This window comes from Scheffersomyces coipomensis, assembly GCF_036884675.1.
Source record: "Scheffersomyces coipomensis strain NRRL Y-17651 chromosome Unknown DFJ63scaffold_8, whole genome shotgun sequence".
In the NCBI taxonomy this organism is placed as follows: domain Eukaryota; kingdom Fungi; phylum Ascomycota; class Pichiomycetes; order Serinales; family Debaryomycetaceae; genus Scheffersomyces; species Scheffersomyces coipomensis.
Window position 1 is genome coordinate 511,674 of NW_027042899.1, and position 14,554 is coordinate 526,227.

Here is a 14,554-nt window from a genome sequence, read left to right on the forward strand (position 1 = left end):
TTTTTTTTGACAAAGTTGAAATTGCTTTCAGGAAGAAAATTGTTAATAGAAATACTTCTGGGCATGATCGTAACCGTTATCTTCGCTTGGCCTAGTGGGAACTGTTGTTTATGTGTTCTTTGAAAAACTTTTGCAGCAAAAATGACAACCGAAAAAAAGACTGGAATTTCTTATATAGGATTAATATAAATATAAAATTAATATACACAGTTTACATATAACTATTTTCTGTGGAAAATTAACTGAAACTATTGAAGTTTTTCACTTGTAGTGTTAGGTTGAGATTCAGAAGTATCTTCCTTGTTGGAGTCTACATTTTCTTTCAAGTCACTTTTTTCATCAGAATTCAGACTTTTGAAACCTATGTAATCTACAGCGGTGGCAGCAGTAGCAGCTATAACCCCAGATAAACCACCAAAAGCACCACCAGTAGCATATGACTCTGTTGTGGTTTTCTTATCTTTATTTGAATTAATATCAGTATCTGTTGATTTTGGGGTTGAAATTGGTTGATTATAAACTGCAGTTGTAGAAACATTTTCATCACAAATTTCAGTCAAGTTAGGATTAAGTACATGTTTATCAGATGTGGGAGATAATGATCCACTTGTCCCTTCATTGATTGGTTTTGATGTTGAGTCTGGTTCCACTTTAGCGGTATTTCCTTTAGATAATGCCTCTCTGGTTTCTCTTAATTTCCTTTGTTTTTCAGTTTCCATTACAGCTTGAGTAGCTTGTTCTTTTGTTCCTTCCGTAGTGGTATTCTTGGGATAATAAAAGTTTCCGGTCCCATTTGTTATCTTTGCATTATCAGTATAGTATGGATTATAATTTTCATTTAAGCCAGGAGGTTGGTTGATAACAGTTTCATGTGTAGGGAGTTTATAATTTGTATAATCACCATGTAAATCCGGTGGTAAAGGTTCCTTTTGAGTTTTAGGAGGGAAAGTTTGAAGTTTGCCCTTGGAAGTTTGAGTTATTATTGACTCTTTACTATCCTGTGATTCTTTAATTGCTGGAGGTTCCAGTGGTTTTTCAGATTCATCATTCAATGTATTATGTTTGCTAGATTTGAATGGTTTCTTAAGTTTATGGAATAAATCCTTGCTGCTTGTCATGATGAATAAGGATGTTAGTAATAATTGGAGAAGAAAACGTTTTAATGAAATAAATGAAAATTGGGGATAACTTTAACTTTAAATACTATTTAGCAATGATCATCAATTTAAGATTTTGGGGCCATTCTCCGATAGCAATTTTAAATGCGAAATTTTTTATTATATGTAACATACGGGGATGTGTGTCCATATCAATTTATACTAACTACTCTGTGATTGTTCGCCTAAAATCCTTTCAGGGTCATTGGTTTGTTACTGGGAGATAAGGTACTACTCAGTCACAAAGATCTCGGATGTTATATGTTCTATGCATTAAAATATACTTACTTAGTTATACCTATTATATGTATATTATTTGTATTCTGGTTTCTTTTGATTTTTATTATATATTAATCTTGTAACCAACCATTCTAAACTTTCTTGAATACCTTGATTTTCTAATACAGAAACTGGTAATAATTTTGAATCAGTAGCTTCTAATTCACTAACCAATTTTATAAATACACCTGTTTTTAATGATACTAAATCTACCGCTTGAGGTAAGTCCTGCTTATTTGCTAGCATTAGAATAGGTACATTAACTATGGCCTCTGCATCACCATTGATATTAGCCCAGGTTTGATCATGAGCTATCTCTATTAAAGTTTCATAACATTCTTGAAATCGAGCTGTATCAGTCGAATCTATAATGAATATAATACCATGACATGAATTATAATATCGTGACCACATATTTCTTAATGATCTTTGACCCCCAAGATCCCAAAATTTCAAATTTATATTTCTGAATTGGGATGAAAATTCAGAATCTGAATTTGATTGGAATTTGATTGTGGTTGTATTTTGACCAACAGTAGGTAATATCCTTCTTGCTTTTAATATATCTGAAGTTGATCGTGAGCCATTACTGGAATTGTCTGATGATTTAGATTTCAGTTTCGTAGTGGCCTCTACTGGTGAAGGGAATAGTAATTTGATATGTTCTAGAAACGTTGTTTTACCAGCATTATCAAGCCCTAAGATAAGTATATTATATTGTTCTCGTTTGGTATATTGGGTATATAAAGATGAAGCCAAATGAAACATCTCTTTCTCTGTTTTTCCTCCTCCTGCTGCGTCACCTATGATCACACTAACCCTAATTGATCAATTGAATGGTTGATCTACTTGTTACTGATCTGATTCTTATTCTGATCTGATCTGATCTAGAGTTTTGATAAATTTGGTGTGTGTTATTTTATTACGTGTACGCCAATTTTTCTTTACCCGGAAACTCCTTGGCTTAATGAAAAAAAATATCAATTTTTTTTTTCATCATCATCATCAACCTTTTCTCTTGATAGAAGAATATGTATTTGATATGATAAGATGATTGGATCAAAGTGTATGTATATGTGGTTTACAGTAGGATGAATAGATAATTGCAAGAAGACTTATTATGATGAATAATTTGATAGGGACAACTGAGCGATGCTTTGAAGATGTTGTTCATAAGATAGTAGAATAATCTGATATAACAAGTGAAATAATTTTTGCAATTCATTCATAATTCTACATTTGGTTTACATAAAGTGACTTTATACTAACTATTATTAATAAGAATATTGATATATTTTAGATTTTCAATTTTTAGTTTGATTTGATTTATCTATATGGATACTATTATATATGTATCTATTTAAATATTTTTCTTTTCATCATCAGTTTTACTGATATAGATATAATTTACAACGAATAAGAACCATGCGACGATAACTAAAGCTGCACTGGCAATGTATAACCATGAGTTAGTGATATCCCATGATCTCTTGAATTCATCATTGGCTAAATGTCTAACAGTGACAATTTTTTTATCTTCTAAGAATGATAAACCAACTCTCTTATAATCTAATTCAAATGTAAACATACCATGATGATCTGGAAGTGTGAAGTTAGTATAGTAAACATAAGTATCTAAATCACTACCACCTTCAATAGAAGCAGCTGGACCTAATGGAAGTAAATTTAATCTTTGATATGGATCTAACATTTTAAATGAAAGTTGTAATTGATCCTCATCATTAGTAACTTCAAATGGAATCCATTTACCATCTTCTGATAATTCAGATACACCCACAGTATAAATAGTTTGATCTTTGATTCTATATAAAGTATGATTTGGATTTTCTGGTTCATCATTCTTATAATGTTGAACAAATTGTAATTTTAAAACATGTTTCTTTTGGAAAGTCCAATTGATTAAATCATCAGTGATTAATGATTCAGATCCAACCCATACTAATCTGGCGTTATTTAAAGCTTGGAATCCAACAGCAGCAAAACCTTGACTACCAAAAGTCCAAGTTGTATCTTGTTCAACTTTTTCAATACCAGCTTTAGCAGTAAAACTTGTTGGTGAACCTTTAATAATAGGAAATAATAATTCATTATTGGAAATTATAGCAGCTCCTCCTTTATAGTTAGTATTAGTAATAGATTTAACCACACGATTATTAGATACTAAATTAGTTTCATCACTTAAAATCACTTCATCACCACCATTAGAATTAAAATGATCTAATAATTGGAAATTCTTTGGAGCAGGATAAATACCTAATTGATTTAAAAATCCTCTAGTTGAATCAGGTAAGACAGCTTCAATACCACCAACAACCAAAACATTACCACCTTGATTAACATAATCTATTAATTTATGTTGACTTAAAGCAGCTTTAGCAGCAATTACTTTTTTGGAAGATGGTAAAATAACTAAATGATCAAATCTTGGAGAATCTTCATAAAACAATTTAATATCTTCATCTTCATAACTATGATATTGGACTTTATATTGACTTTCAAGATTATCAATCAATGTTTTTATAGGTGAACTTAATGATGATTTATCAGTTAAATCTTGAAAATGACTGTCATAAATAACTAAGGCATTTTCAGTCTTAAGATCAACGGTACCAATGGCACAGACAATCCCAATAAAGCAAAGAATTACCCAATTACTTAGTCTAGCACCAAACATTTATGATTATACTTGTCAATTTATGGTAAAAGAATAAGAATTGTACAATAGTTCTGGCCAACAATATTAATATATCCATGTCCTCTACGTGTTTGAAAATTTCCACTTCCAATTTTTGGCATAACGAAACACGAGGAGTATATGCAGGTACTAACAATTGGATTTTTTTTATAGTTGCCTAAATTTTCTTATGATGATCTTACCAGTCATGATAGTGATAGGTTCATCATAGAGGTATAAACAATAATAATGGCTATAAAGATAAAGGTAGAGTTCTTAGGTGGATTAGATATAATATCAAGTAGTGTCAGAGAACATAAATGTTCTGTACCTTTAGAAGAAGGTGAAGCTACCATGAAAGATTTAATTGAATATGTTACTAAAAATATAATAACTGATCCAAAGGATATACCTGTTTTCATAGAAGATGATACTGTTCGTCCTGGTATTTTGGTGCTTATTAACGATACCGATTGGGAATTAGAAGGAATGGAAGACTATGTTTTAGAAAGTGGTGATGTCTTTACTTTCACTAGTACTTTACATGGAGGTTAAATAGTTCAAACTCATTCATTATTATTATTATTATTATTATTATTATTATTATTATTATTATTATTATTATTATTATTATTATTATTATTATTATTATTATTATCTGTATATATATGCTTATAGAATTTGTTTCTTGTTCATAAAGGAATCAATCTACATCCCAATAATCCTTGTCCACCCCAGTTATTTGTAGGCTTTAGATATAAAATTGTTGATTGATTATTATCTCTTAGTATTTCAACTGGTATCGATTTATTGATACCATTCTTCACACTAGATACAACTCCAGATAATCTATTATGATTGGCAGCATGGATATGATTATCGAATAAAACAATCTTATCCCCTTCTTGTAATCCAGCATTAAATGCTGGACCATTGGGTGCGATCTCTGAAACTCTTGCGAATGGCACAGTATACTTTATAGTGGATGAAGCGGATTCCAGTGTTGATTGAGATGGTTCAACTGTATTACTCTCTGATGACGTATCCTTAATTGATTGGAAATGCTCTACTAATTTCACTTCCAATACTTTTAATAAATGTTTATGATCATTTCTTAATCTGATAATTTTAACTCTGATTAATCTAATACTAACCACATCAATATCATTTCTAGGAAATCCATCCGATGTCAACAATTTGGTATCCATATCAGCATTATATTTCTGTTTTAGAAGATCAAATAATAGACTTAATTGAGATTCGATGATTTGTTTGATTTGAGATAATCTTTGAAATGATAATTCTTCATAATTAGTTTGATATTCTTGGAATTGTGATTCATCAAGATTAAGATTCTTCATTAATCCTCTAAAGGAATCATCTGAAATATCACTTTCATCAATCGTCATGGTGAGTTAATCCTATATTCTCTTTGTTATCCTGGTTGAAGTGGTTGCTTCCAGAGGCAAAATGGTTTCCAAAATTTAAACTTCAAATTTGCAGTGCGCAAGCACATTTTTTGCCGTTATAATATATATATATATTTGTGTATATGAATAAGTGAATATTTATGCTAAATAGTATAGTTTACAAAAGAGTAGAAGACTCATTTAAGATTGTTCTTCAGTGCTGACAGCGAATGAATAAGTACTAACTGCTTCCACATCATCTTCCTCATTACCTTCACTAATTTCTCTCCAAGATGCTACGGTTAATACCACAAATCCAATCACCACCAATAAATCCCCTAATAATTGTTGAGCATCTAATTTATTATTAAATAAAATCCATTCCACTATTCCAATAAGGAAAATGGTTAATAATGAACTTACTGATGATAAAACTGGACTAGTTAATGCCATTAATGTAAGGAATGAAGCACTAAAGATTAAATTTGAAAATATTGATCCAACGATATAACCCCATATTTTACCTGTCTTTGGACCATAATTGAAGAAATTAAATTGATGAATTTGAAATAATTCAAGAAATAAAACTAATGTAATAACGATTAAACTTGTAAAGAATCCAAAGAATCCCATTACAAAATTTGCAAATGTCAGTTGACGACGTGGAGTTATGATTTTAGCTAAATGATGAGGAATACAAAGATATTTCTTATAAAGAACTTCATAATAACCATATAAGACTGCTCCTATCAATATAATCAAATTACCCCAGAATCGATAAGGATATTGAGATTCATCTGGTTGATCATCAGTTGAACCTGAATAAGCGACAATGAAAACACCCGCTACTGCTATGATTACTGAACTTGCTTTCAACCAGGAAAACTTTTCATGTAATAAGGGGATAGCAAACGCATAAGCCGTGAATGCTGAACAATTATAAATGGCAGTTACATCAGCTGCATAAGTCATAGACATGGCTCCATACCAAGTTGAACCAGCAATAGTAAGGACCAAAGTTACGAGAAATGCTTTGAAGACAATGTATTTAATAGCTGGAGTTTTAAAGAATGAATCAATACATTTAATAAATGAATCAGAGGTTGAAACATGAGGATTTTGGGCAATTAATTGATCTAAATTTTCCGTTCTTTCATCATGATTTACATTACCTTCATAAACAAGAATAGCTGTATGATAAACATTATGGAACTGTTTAACTAAAGCCTTTTTGAAATATTCAAATAAATTGACTTGTTTTCTTGTGGATAAATTTTCTTCTAATAATTGGGAATTAACATTCAATCTTTGATAACCGGAATTCCCCAAATGAGTTCCATTTCTATTTTGATCTCGATATTTACTTATGGTTCTTATTAATGAAACTGTAAGGGCTTGTAAAGGCCATAATATCCACCATGAACCATGGGTGACCAATAATAGTATGATAGGTTCACTAAACCCTAGTTGATAAGCTTGTGATGTGAATTCTGTTTGAGTTACGAATGATATCAAAGATAACAAAAACATAAATATTATAAAGATGATTTTTGTTTTGGAAGCATGAGGTGATGAATGATCAGCCGTAGCTTCATTCAAAGTAGTTATAGCCATGGTTTTAATATATAAAATACAATAGTTTTTATATCATTTGTTCATGTATTGAAAGAGGAATGTTATATGTCGATAATTAGCAAATTTATCAAATTTAGAAATTTGTTATATGTACAATTTTAGTGCTCCTATATACAGGAAAATGGTATATATACTATAATTACATTCCGTTAATTAATCACTATCACTTTCAAAGTCACTATCTGGTTCATTGTCGTTATTGGTTGTGATTGTAATGGTTCTCTTTGAATTTGCATCATTGACGATGTCAGATTCGTTATCATCTCCATCATCCTCTTCTTCTTCTTCCTCCTCATCCTTTTCATGATGATACTGTTTTGGTTCGATTAAACCATTTTCAACCAACGTAATTCTAGGAGTTAATCTTGGTAAGATGATATTTACAACTCTTTCATTAACTAATAAATCATCAATCCATTCATCCATATAAGTTAATTTGAAATTAATCGGTATACCGAATTTATTAAATTCAGGAGATTTCAATTTGATTCTTAATTTTCTAAAATCTTGACCAAACTTATCAAATGTAGAATAAACCAATGATGAATTATACGTGATTCTAATATATATAAGGATCAATGCCGTTAAATACTTGAATTCATTGAATCCTAATTGTGTAAGGTATGAATCAATGATTTCTTGTGATGGATCTAATTCTAATAATCGGAAAAGACAACTTAAGAATTGACAAGATTTCCCAATGGAATCAGTCCCACCAATGAATTTAACATGATCAATTATAATCGGTAAGATAGTAGCTTCATTCGTAAGATAAAGATATTGTTTATAAAATATAGAATCTTGAATTCGATGTCGTATAATCGGTTCTATCAAATAAGCTTTATTGGTGACATTCCGTTTATCGTTATACGACGGTTGAGATTGTTTCTTAGTACTAGCTTTATCTGTCATATAGGTATCATCAACCACTGGAATCGTAGGAGTTAATTGGGTATTATTAAGTTATATCTTCCTTTCTAAAGGATTGATAAAAATAGAAACTTTTTGTTAAAGAAATCGGCACGTGATCCGTTTTTCTAGCCAAAGTACACACCCTTTCCAGCCTTGTTTTCAAAGAACTTAACTATCAACACCAAATCAATTTTAACACATTTCAAAAAATCATCAGATTTTATAAATCATCGATATATCATATCAATTGATCCATTAAACGTCGATATATATATAAGTCACTACTGTCACGATGTCATCATTCAAGTTTCCCACTTTTCAATCTATTCAAGAATCCTTACCAACTGTTGATCAAGTTAAGGAATCATTAGCTAAGGTTAATGTTAGTAAGAATGTTGATCAATTTAGAGAACAAATCACTCCCTTTGCTAATAAGACTACTCAATTGATTTCTACTCAATTACAACAAGTTCAACAATTGGCTAATGCTAATTTAGTAGGTGATTCTAAAATTGAAGTTAGTCAATTACCAACTGAATATACTGAATTAGAAAATAATTGTGATTTATTATTAAAATTATATACTGATTTGATTCATTATAATAATGAAACTTATAGTAAAATTAGTTATGATTATCCACCTGGTAATTATGCTATTAATAAAATAAGAGAAGCTAATGTTGGAGGAGTTCTTTCATCTAAATTTAATCAATTAAAGAATGTATCATCCCCTCAAGAATTAGAAAATATCTTATTAGGTAAACAACAAGAAGATATTAATGCCCATACTACTGAACATGATGAAGAATTATCGATTCAAACCACTTCAGCTAATATTCCAAAGACTTTATATGGTCAATTATCAGTTATTACTGAAAAACATAGTGAAGAATTAAAATCATCAAATAACGCGTTATCATTAGCTTTATTACAAATTTCATCAACTTATTTAGAAGTGGCTAATGCAAGATTAGACCAAGATAAAAAAATCATTAAGGATGTTAATGATAAATTAGTGGCTATTTTAAATGAAAATTTCATTAAAGTTACTGAATTAAGAAAAACAGTTTATGCCACTAGATCTGAATTTGATTTATTAAGATCCAAAGTTGATGAAAATGATCAAGAAAATGAAGAATTAATTAGTAAAGAAGATGAATTAGTTAGTGCTACTGAAACTGCTGTGGTTGAAATGAAAAAATTATTAAAACCTTCTAAAAATATTAATCTTTTAAAGATTTTCATTCAAGCTCAAAGAGAATATTTTGAATTAAGTGCAAAGAAATTAGCTAGTTTAAGTGCTAGTTTAGATACTATTGAAGTTAATGATGAAGATGAAGATGATGAATAAGTATAACCTTGTCATTCTTTTTATTTATTTTAATTTTATATAGTCCTTTTTGCTGTTTTTCATTTATATTATTATTTGCTTCTTCTTCTTTATTGTCTTTACACTTTTTTTTTTATATTTTATTTCACTTTTATATTATGTTTAGGGGGGAAATTTTATATATAGCTTTTTATATTGGAAGTATTGTTTAATGTCCATTACTTTGAGTTATTAGAATTTTAAGTATTTTAAATATTTATCATAGATATATTTAGTATGTGTAAATTTTAGTGAGCAAAAAAAATCTGAGATCAACGATAATTTTCAAATTTACTCTAAAACTAACTATACTACCAATAACCAATAGACAACAACATCATCATCAACAAGCATGTCAACGGCAGAACCAACCCAACAAGAGAAAGAACAGAAATCTCAAGTATTACAACAACAATATAATCAATTCCAAGAAAACATAGCGGAATTGGAAACTCAAATATCAACGGTTGTATCTCAAATTCAAGAACATATTATAGTAGATAAAACTTTAACTTCTATAAAGCCAGAAGATAGAGAAGGGAGGAAATGTTTCAAGATGATTGGAGGGGTGTTGATTAATAAATCTGTTGATGAAGTGATTAAGATTCTTAGTGATGAATTGAAGAATTTAACTCAACAGAAAGAAACCATTGAAAAAGAATTGAATAAGAATAGATCAGGATTACAAGATTGGTTAAAGAATAATCATGTTAAGATCATTAAAGGTAATCAATAGAAGTAGATCAGGTCATTTTGTAAATAGAAATGTATAAGTTATTAAGTTTAATGTAAATAATATATATATTAAATTAAAAAAAAAATAAAAGAATATAACTATAAAATAAAACATATGATACCAGGAATAGTTTAACAATAAGTATGTGTAGGGAGAGGATAAAGGAAAGATTAGATAAGTGAAGTGAATGAACATAAACATTAGAGATCAGATCCATTGGATCTGATAAAGATAAGTTAATTGGTAAGATAACTTACGAAGTCTAAGCAGCGATTGCTTTAACATATTCTTCACGAGCTTCAGTGTTTCTACCAGTATCTCTATTGATAGCTTCCCATTTTGGTTCATCTTTAAATAATCTAATAGCTTCAACTTCTTTTAATTCATCAGATAAAGTGAATCTATGATAAATCCCAGCAGGTAAGATTAATAAATCATGAGGAGATAATTTAGCTCTAATCCATGTATCCCCTTTATTTCTAACATCAAAATAACCTTCACCATCAACAATATATCTAATTTCTTCATCTTCATGATAATGTTCTTTATAAAATTGAGTCATTTTAGCATTATAAGCATCTAAATTATGATTAAAAGCAGCTAAATTCAATTTAACTACATCTCTGTTTTTATAATTTCTTTTAGTAGCGATTTCATTTAATTCATCAATGGTAGGAACGTATTTATAGAACACTCCAATAGCTTCTAATTCTTCAACGCTAACTTCTTTACCTGAATTATGAGCTTCAGTGAAGTTATCTTGAGTATCTTGATTGTCGTGATAATAGAATTCAACCATATTTAGTGATATAAGGATGTGATATGATGATTTAACTATTTGAATCAAATAATGGATCAATTGATATGTTTATATAGTTTGAAGTAATATATATGCTTATGAATTAATTTTGTGTGTCTAGCCCATTTGAGCCCATGAGGTCAAACCCAAAAAAAAAAATGTCTGACAATTTTATAACTGTGGCTAACCTAATAATAATAACTTTAACAGAGCCTCCACTAACCTTTTTCTTATCATTTAAGGAGTATGGTTTTAACCTGTAATGTGTAGACGAAATGTAAGCATGTGGACTTATCAGTCCACTTTTTATATGTCATAACCTTTCATTATTACTATCAATAGATCGATTCAATTAACTTTCAAGTTGTTGTCAGTTCCACAGTTTTTTTGACAGTATTTTAAATTGCAAAAAGACAAAAAAAAAAATAATTTAATTCAGAAATTTCTCCCGGGGGTGAGTCGAACACCCGATCTCAAGATATCTTTGAGGAAACTCATTACAGTCTCGCGCCTTAGCCAGCTTGGCCACCGGGAGTGATTTCTGTTCGACCAAAATTTGAATGTTTCTCATAAACTGTTATGTGGAGTCACGTTTTTGATCACGTTTTGGTCTGGAAACGACCTTTTTGCTATCAAAAATTGATGAAAAATTGCAAAATTTAACCTTAATTTGTTAAGAATTGTTAATGTGAATGTGAAATTAACTATGTTTTTTCAGTATGATTATGTTTATAGTTATATTCTATATAATATCAGATGCTATAGTACTTATATTCAACTGTATTTAGTAAGTGAAGTTTCCCGTAATGTATAACATTTGCACAATTCAGATAAAATTACATTAAATCAATTTTGTAGTAAAAGTGTTGCAATTTGAATTATATGAAGAACAATCTTAGCGACATCTCTTTAAACCATAATTTCAAAGTGAAAATATCTTGAACTTAAACCATTCATATACTGCCAGCATTTTAAGAAGAAGTTGACATCAGCACTTAACTGATTTTGTCATATGTATACAGTTCTGATAATGGCAACAGAAATATACATTTTAACAATTGAAGAGATATTTAACCATTTTAAGAACCTTGGATAGTTTAACAGATGTTTTTTCTTTTGGCCAGATTTCTGGTTTCATCAAATATATTCAATTGTATATGATTTCAGTAACTCAGATTAACTTCTCATTTTGGCATTAAATTTGTCAATCCTGTAAAATAAGTCAAGACAATTCTTTACACAATTCACAAGATGGTATATCACTTCAACTTAAGAACCTTAACTACATATTTACACCCAAAACATCTTAAGCTTCAGCAGATAATATCCTATTTCATACCAATTCTTTCAATACTTAGTTAACTTAAACGTATCACCTTATAAAAAGTCGTGTGCTGTTTGAGAAAAAATCTGAAAAAAAAAGTGGACAAACCAAAAAAAAAAAATTGGTCAAATTTGAATCATTAAAAAGATCAATGTACAAATCATAGCTTTAGATATCTCAAATACAACTACAACGAAACGGTATGGAGAATCCATTAAGTATCACCTTAGGTGCTCGTATGAGCGCTTATCTTGTTACACCTGAAGATTACCGTAAACAAAGACAAAGACTCAACAAGAGATTGAATAAATTACGTCATGAATTAAACATTATAACCAAAGATACTAAGAACTATAAGACTAAAGAAAAGATTACGAAGATCAATCAAGAAGATTATGAATCTAATGATAAATATGGATTATTATTGTTATTGACTGCTGAAAGAGATGTGCTTTATGCCCTTGAAATCAAAACTCAATTAGAAATAACTAGTGAAAAAGTTTCATCATATAAGAATCTTATGATAAGTAAGATTAAAAGAGCATTATTAACATGTAAGAAATTATTAGATATAACTTCTAAAGATTCAAATGATATTAAAAAACTTGAACTTTATGTATATACAAGTTTAATCCAAGGTTTATTATCTGTCACTAAGAAACAATGGTCATTAGCTTTAAATTCATTTTCAATTGCTAAATGTTCATTAGAATTCTTATTAAGTAAGAAATATAATAATGATGATAATGAAGAGTTTGAAGATGATGAAGAAGAAAATGTTGAACAATATAAAACTTTAATTCATGAATTACTTGAATCATTAGTTGATCCTTCCTTAAATTTATCCATTAATCAAAGTGATAATATTCAACCAACTTCAGATTTAAAAACCATTTCTAGAATTCATTGTCATGATAAATCATTACCTTATTTAACCAATGCAATTAAAATCATTGAAACTATCGATCCATCCTTTGTGGCTCAATTATCATCATCGGTAGAATTAATTAAAACCATTCAATGGAGACATCATGAAGCCACTATATATAATGATGAAATTGCCTTTAAAATCATGAAATTAACTACTTCTAATCAATGGGAAAATTTCGATGAAGTTAATGAATTTGATAGTTTGATTACAGGTTGGAGTGAAGTATTAGATTTACATACTAATGATCAATCCAAAAATCAAGATGATGATGATTTAGAAAAAGTTCAAGATCGTGCAATTTTATTAACTTATATCAATTATAATTTATTATTCACTAGATTAAAGAGAGATTTAGTATTAGTTGATCAATTAACTAATTCAGTCAATGCCAATAATAAAGATACTTATAGATTATATACCGGTATTATAACTATATGTCAAGAATTACAAGAATTACCTGGGGTTTATAATGATGATGAATTATATGAATCATTACAAAATTTGGAAAAATTCTTTCAAGGGAAAAAGAATGTGGTATTAGCTACTACTTATCAACAAATTAATAAATTCATTGAAGCTTTACAAATTTATGAATATACTGATAAATCAATTTCTTCTGCTATTGGTAAGAAACAACCTTATACTATAGAGGAATTTCCATATAAAGTTACATCAAATGAAGAATTTTTAACGTTTAAACAAGATTTAAATAAAAAATTATTACATTGTCATATTTCTGCTCAATTTTTACATGATTCATCCAATCAAAATGTTCAACAATTTGTAGTTGAAAATGTTAATAAATACCCTACCACTTCATTATCCAACATCATCAATACTGGTAAAATCTTACCTATCTTAAGTAAACCAGTATTATTCGATGTTGGTTATAATTATATTTCATATCCATCTACTGGAACTTCATCCATTGCTGCTGCTGTTGGTAATGCCAGCTCAAAAATTAGTTCTGCTATTGGAGATAATGATGAACAAGAAGCTTCTAAACGTGGTGGGTTCTTTGGAATCTTTGGTCGTGGATAAACTATTCAACCAATGGTATACTTTACTTCTACATATACTACGCTTGTAATATATACTCTGTCATAACTATAATATATATACAATTTATCCTATTACATTACGCTACCTTGTAGAAAGACGCAATTTTTTTTTTTTTTTGGCTGAAAATAAAAAAATGCTAAAAACGCCAAAAAGGGACACGAATTAAAAAAATTTGAAACCAAACTGATTTTAAAACAATAATATTCAACTTCAGTTCAACCAGCAACCAGAAACAACAGCATTATA

The 14,554-nt window shown here is 29.1% G+C and overlaps 11 protein-coding genes and 1 non-coding gene across 12 annotated transcripts; 4 read left to right on the forward strand and 8 right to left on the reverse strand. All coding sequences in view use genetic code 12, as the record gives it.

Moving 5' to 3' along the window:
• Positions 1–79: 79 nt before the first annotated feature.
• DFJ63DRAFT_250234 (uncharacterized protein) lies at positions 80–1,294 on the reverse strand. The gene has a single exon (XM_064904418.1). It carries the CDS (start codon positions 1,116–1,118, stop codon positions 249–251), a length of 870 nt encoding a protein of 289 aa, XP_064759778.1. The 5' UTR covers positions 1,119–1,294; the 3' UTR covers positions 80–248.
• A 175-nt stretch (positions 1,295–1,469) lies between these two features.
• Positions 1,470–2,204, reverse strand: ARL3 (Arf family GTPase; the record flags this gene model as incomplete). Its single annotated transcript, XM_064906597.1, has 1 exon — positions 1,470–2,204. The coding sequence occupies one exon, from the start codon at positions 2,202–2,204 to the stop codon at positions 1,470–1,472; it is 735 nt and encodes a 244-aa protein (XP_064759779.1).
• Positions 2,205–2,710: 506 nt separating this feature from the next.
• Positions 2,711–4,256, reverse strand: WBP1 (dolichyl-diphosphooligosaccharide-protein glycotransferase). The gene has a single exon (XM_064904419.1). It carries the CDS (start codon positions 4,129–4,131, stop codon positions 2,797–2,799), a length of 1,335 nt encoding a protein of 444 aa, XP_064759780.1. The 5' UTR covers positions 4,132–4,256; the 3' UTR covers positions 2,711–2,796.
• DFJ63DRAFT_250237 (ubiquitin-related modifier) lies at positions 4,257–4,755 on the forward strand. Its single transcript, XM_064904420.1, has one exon. It carries the CDS (start codon positions 4,381–4,383, stop codon positions 4,684–4,686), a length of 306 nt encoding a protein of 101 aa, XP_064759781.1. The 5' UTR covers positions 4,257–4,380; the 3' UTR covers positions 4,687–4,755.
• Positions 4,756–5,641, reverse strand: DFJ63DRAFT_250238 (uncharacterized protein). Its single transcript, XM_064904421.1, has one exon. The coding sequence runs from the start codon at positions 5,538–5,540 to the stop codon at positions 4,824–4,826; it is 717 nt and encodes a 238-aa protein (XP_064759782.1). The 5' UTR covers positions 5,541–5,641; the 3' UTR covers positions 4,756–4,823.
• Positions 5,641–7,241, reverse strand: DFJ63DRAFT_250196 (mannosylinositol phosphorylceramide synthase regulatory subunit). Its single transcript, XM_064904415.1, has one exon. The coding sequence runs from the start codon at positions 7,152–7,154 to the stop codon at positions 5,742–5,744; it is 1,413 nt and encodes a 470-aa protein (XP_064759783.1). The 5' UTR covers positions 7,155–7,241; the 3' UTR covers positions 5,641–5,741.
• FGR16 (U4/U6-U5 snRNP complex subunit) lies at positions 7,207–8,125 on the reverse strand (the record flags this gene model as incomplete). The annotated part of the gene is made up of 1 exon (XM_064907291.1): positions 7,207–8,125. A coding segment is annotated over exon 1 (755 nt), but the record flags the coding sequence as incomplete, so codon positions are not given.
• Positions 8,126–8,233: 108 nt separating this feature from the next.
• Positions 8,234–9,623, forward strand: DFJ63DRAFT_250194 (uncharacterized protein). Its single transcript, XM_064904414.1, has one exon. The coding sequence runs from the start codon at positions 8,380–8,382 to the stop codon at positions 9,436–9,438; it is 1,059 nt and encodes a 352-aa protein (XP_064759785.1). The 5' UTR covers positions 8,234–8,379; the 3' UTR covers positions 9,439–9,623.
• DFJ63DRAFT_250403 (tubulin-binding prefolding complex subunit) lies at positions 9,624–10,308 on the forward strand. The gene has a single exon (XM_064904425.1). The coding sequence runs from the start codon at positions 9,809–9,811 to the stop codon at positions 10,190–10,192; it is 384 nt and encodes a 127-aa protein (XP_064759786.1). The 5' UTR covers positions 9,624–9,808; the 3' UTR covers positions 10,193–10,308.
• Positions 10,233–11,076, reverse strand: DFJ63DRAFT_321113 (acireductone dioxygenase (Ni2+-requiring)). Its single transcript, XM_064907292.1, has one exon. It carries the CDS (start codon positions 10,989–10,991, stop codon positions 10,455–10,457), a length of 537 nt encoding a protein of 178 aa, XP_064759787.1. The 5' UTR covers positions 10,992–11,076; the 3' UTR covers positions 10,233–10,454.
• Positions 11,077–11,435: 359 nt separating this feature from the next.
• DFJ63DRAFT_t126 lies at positions 11,436–11,526 on the reverse strand. Its single transcript has one exon. It is a non-coding gene; the product is annotated as a tRNA-Tyr (tRNA).
• Positions 11,527–12,517: 991 nt separating this feature from the next.
• Positions 12,518–14,287, forward strand: DFJ63DRAFT_337782 (signal recognition particle subunit; the record flags this gene model as incomplete). The annotated part of the gene is made up of 1 exon (XM_064908598.1): positions 12,518–14,287. The coding sequence occupies one exon, from the start codon at positions 12,518–12,520 to the stop codon at positions 14,285–14,287; it is 1,770 nt and encodes a 589-aa protein (XP_064759788.1).
• Positions 14,288–14,554: the final 267 nt, after the last annotated feature.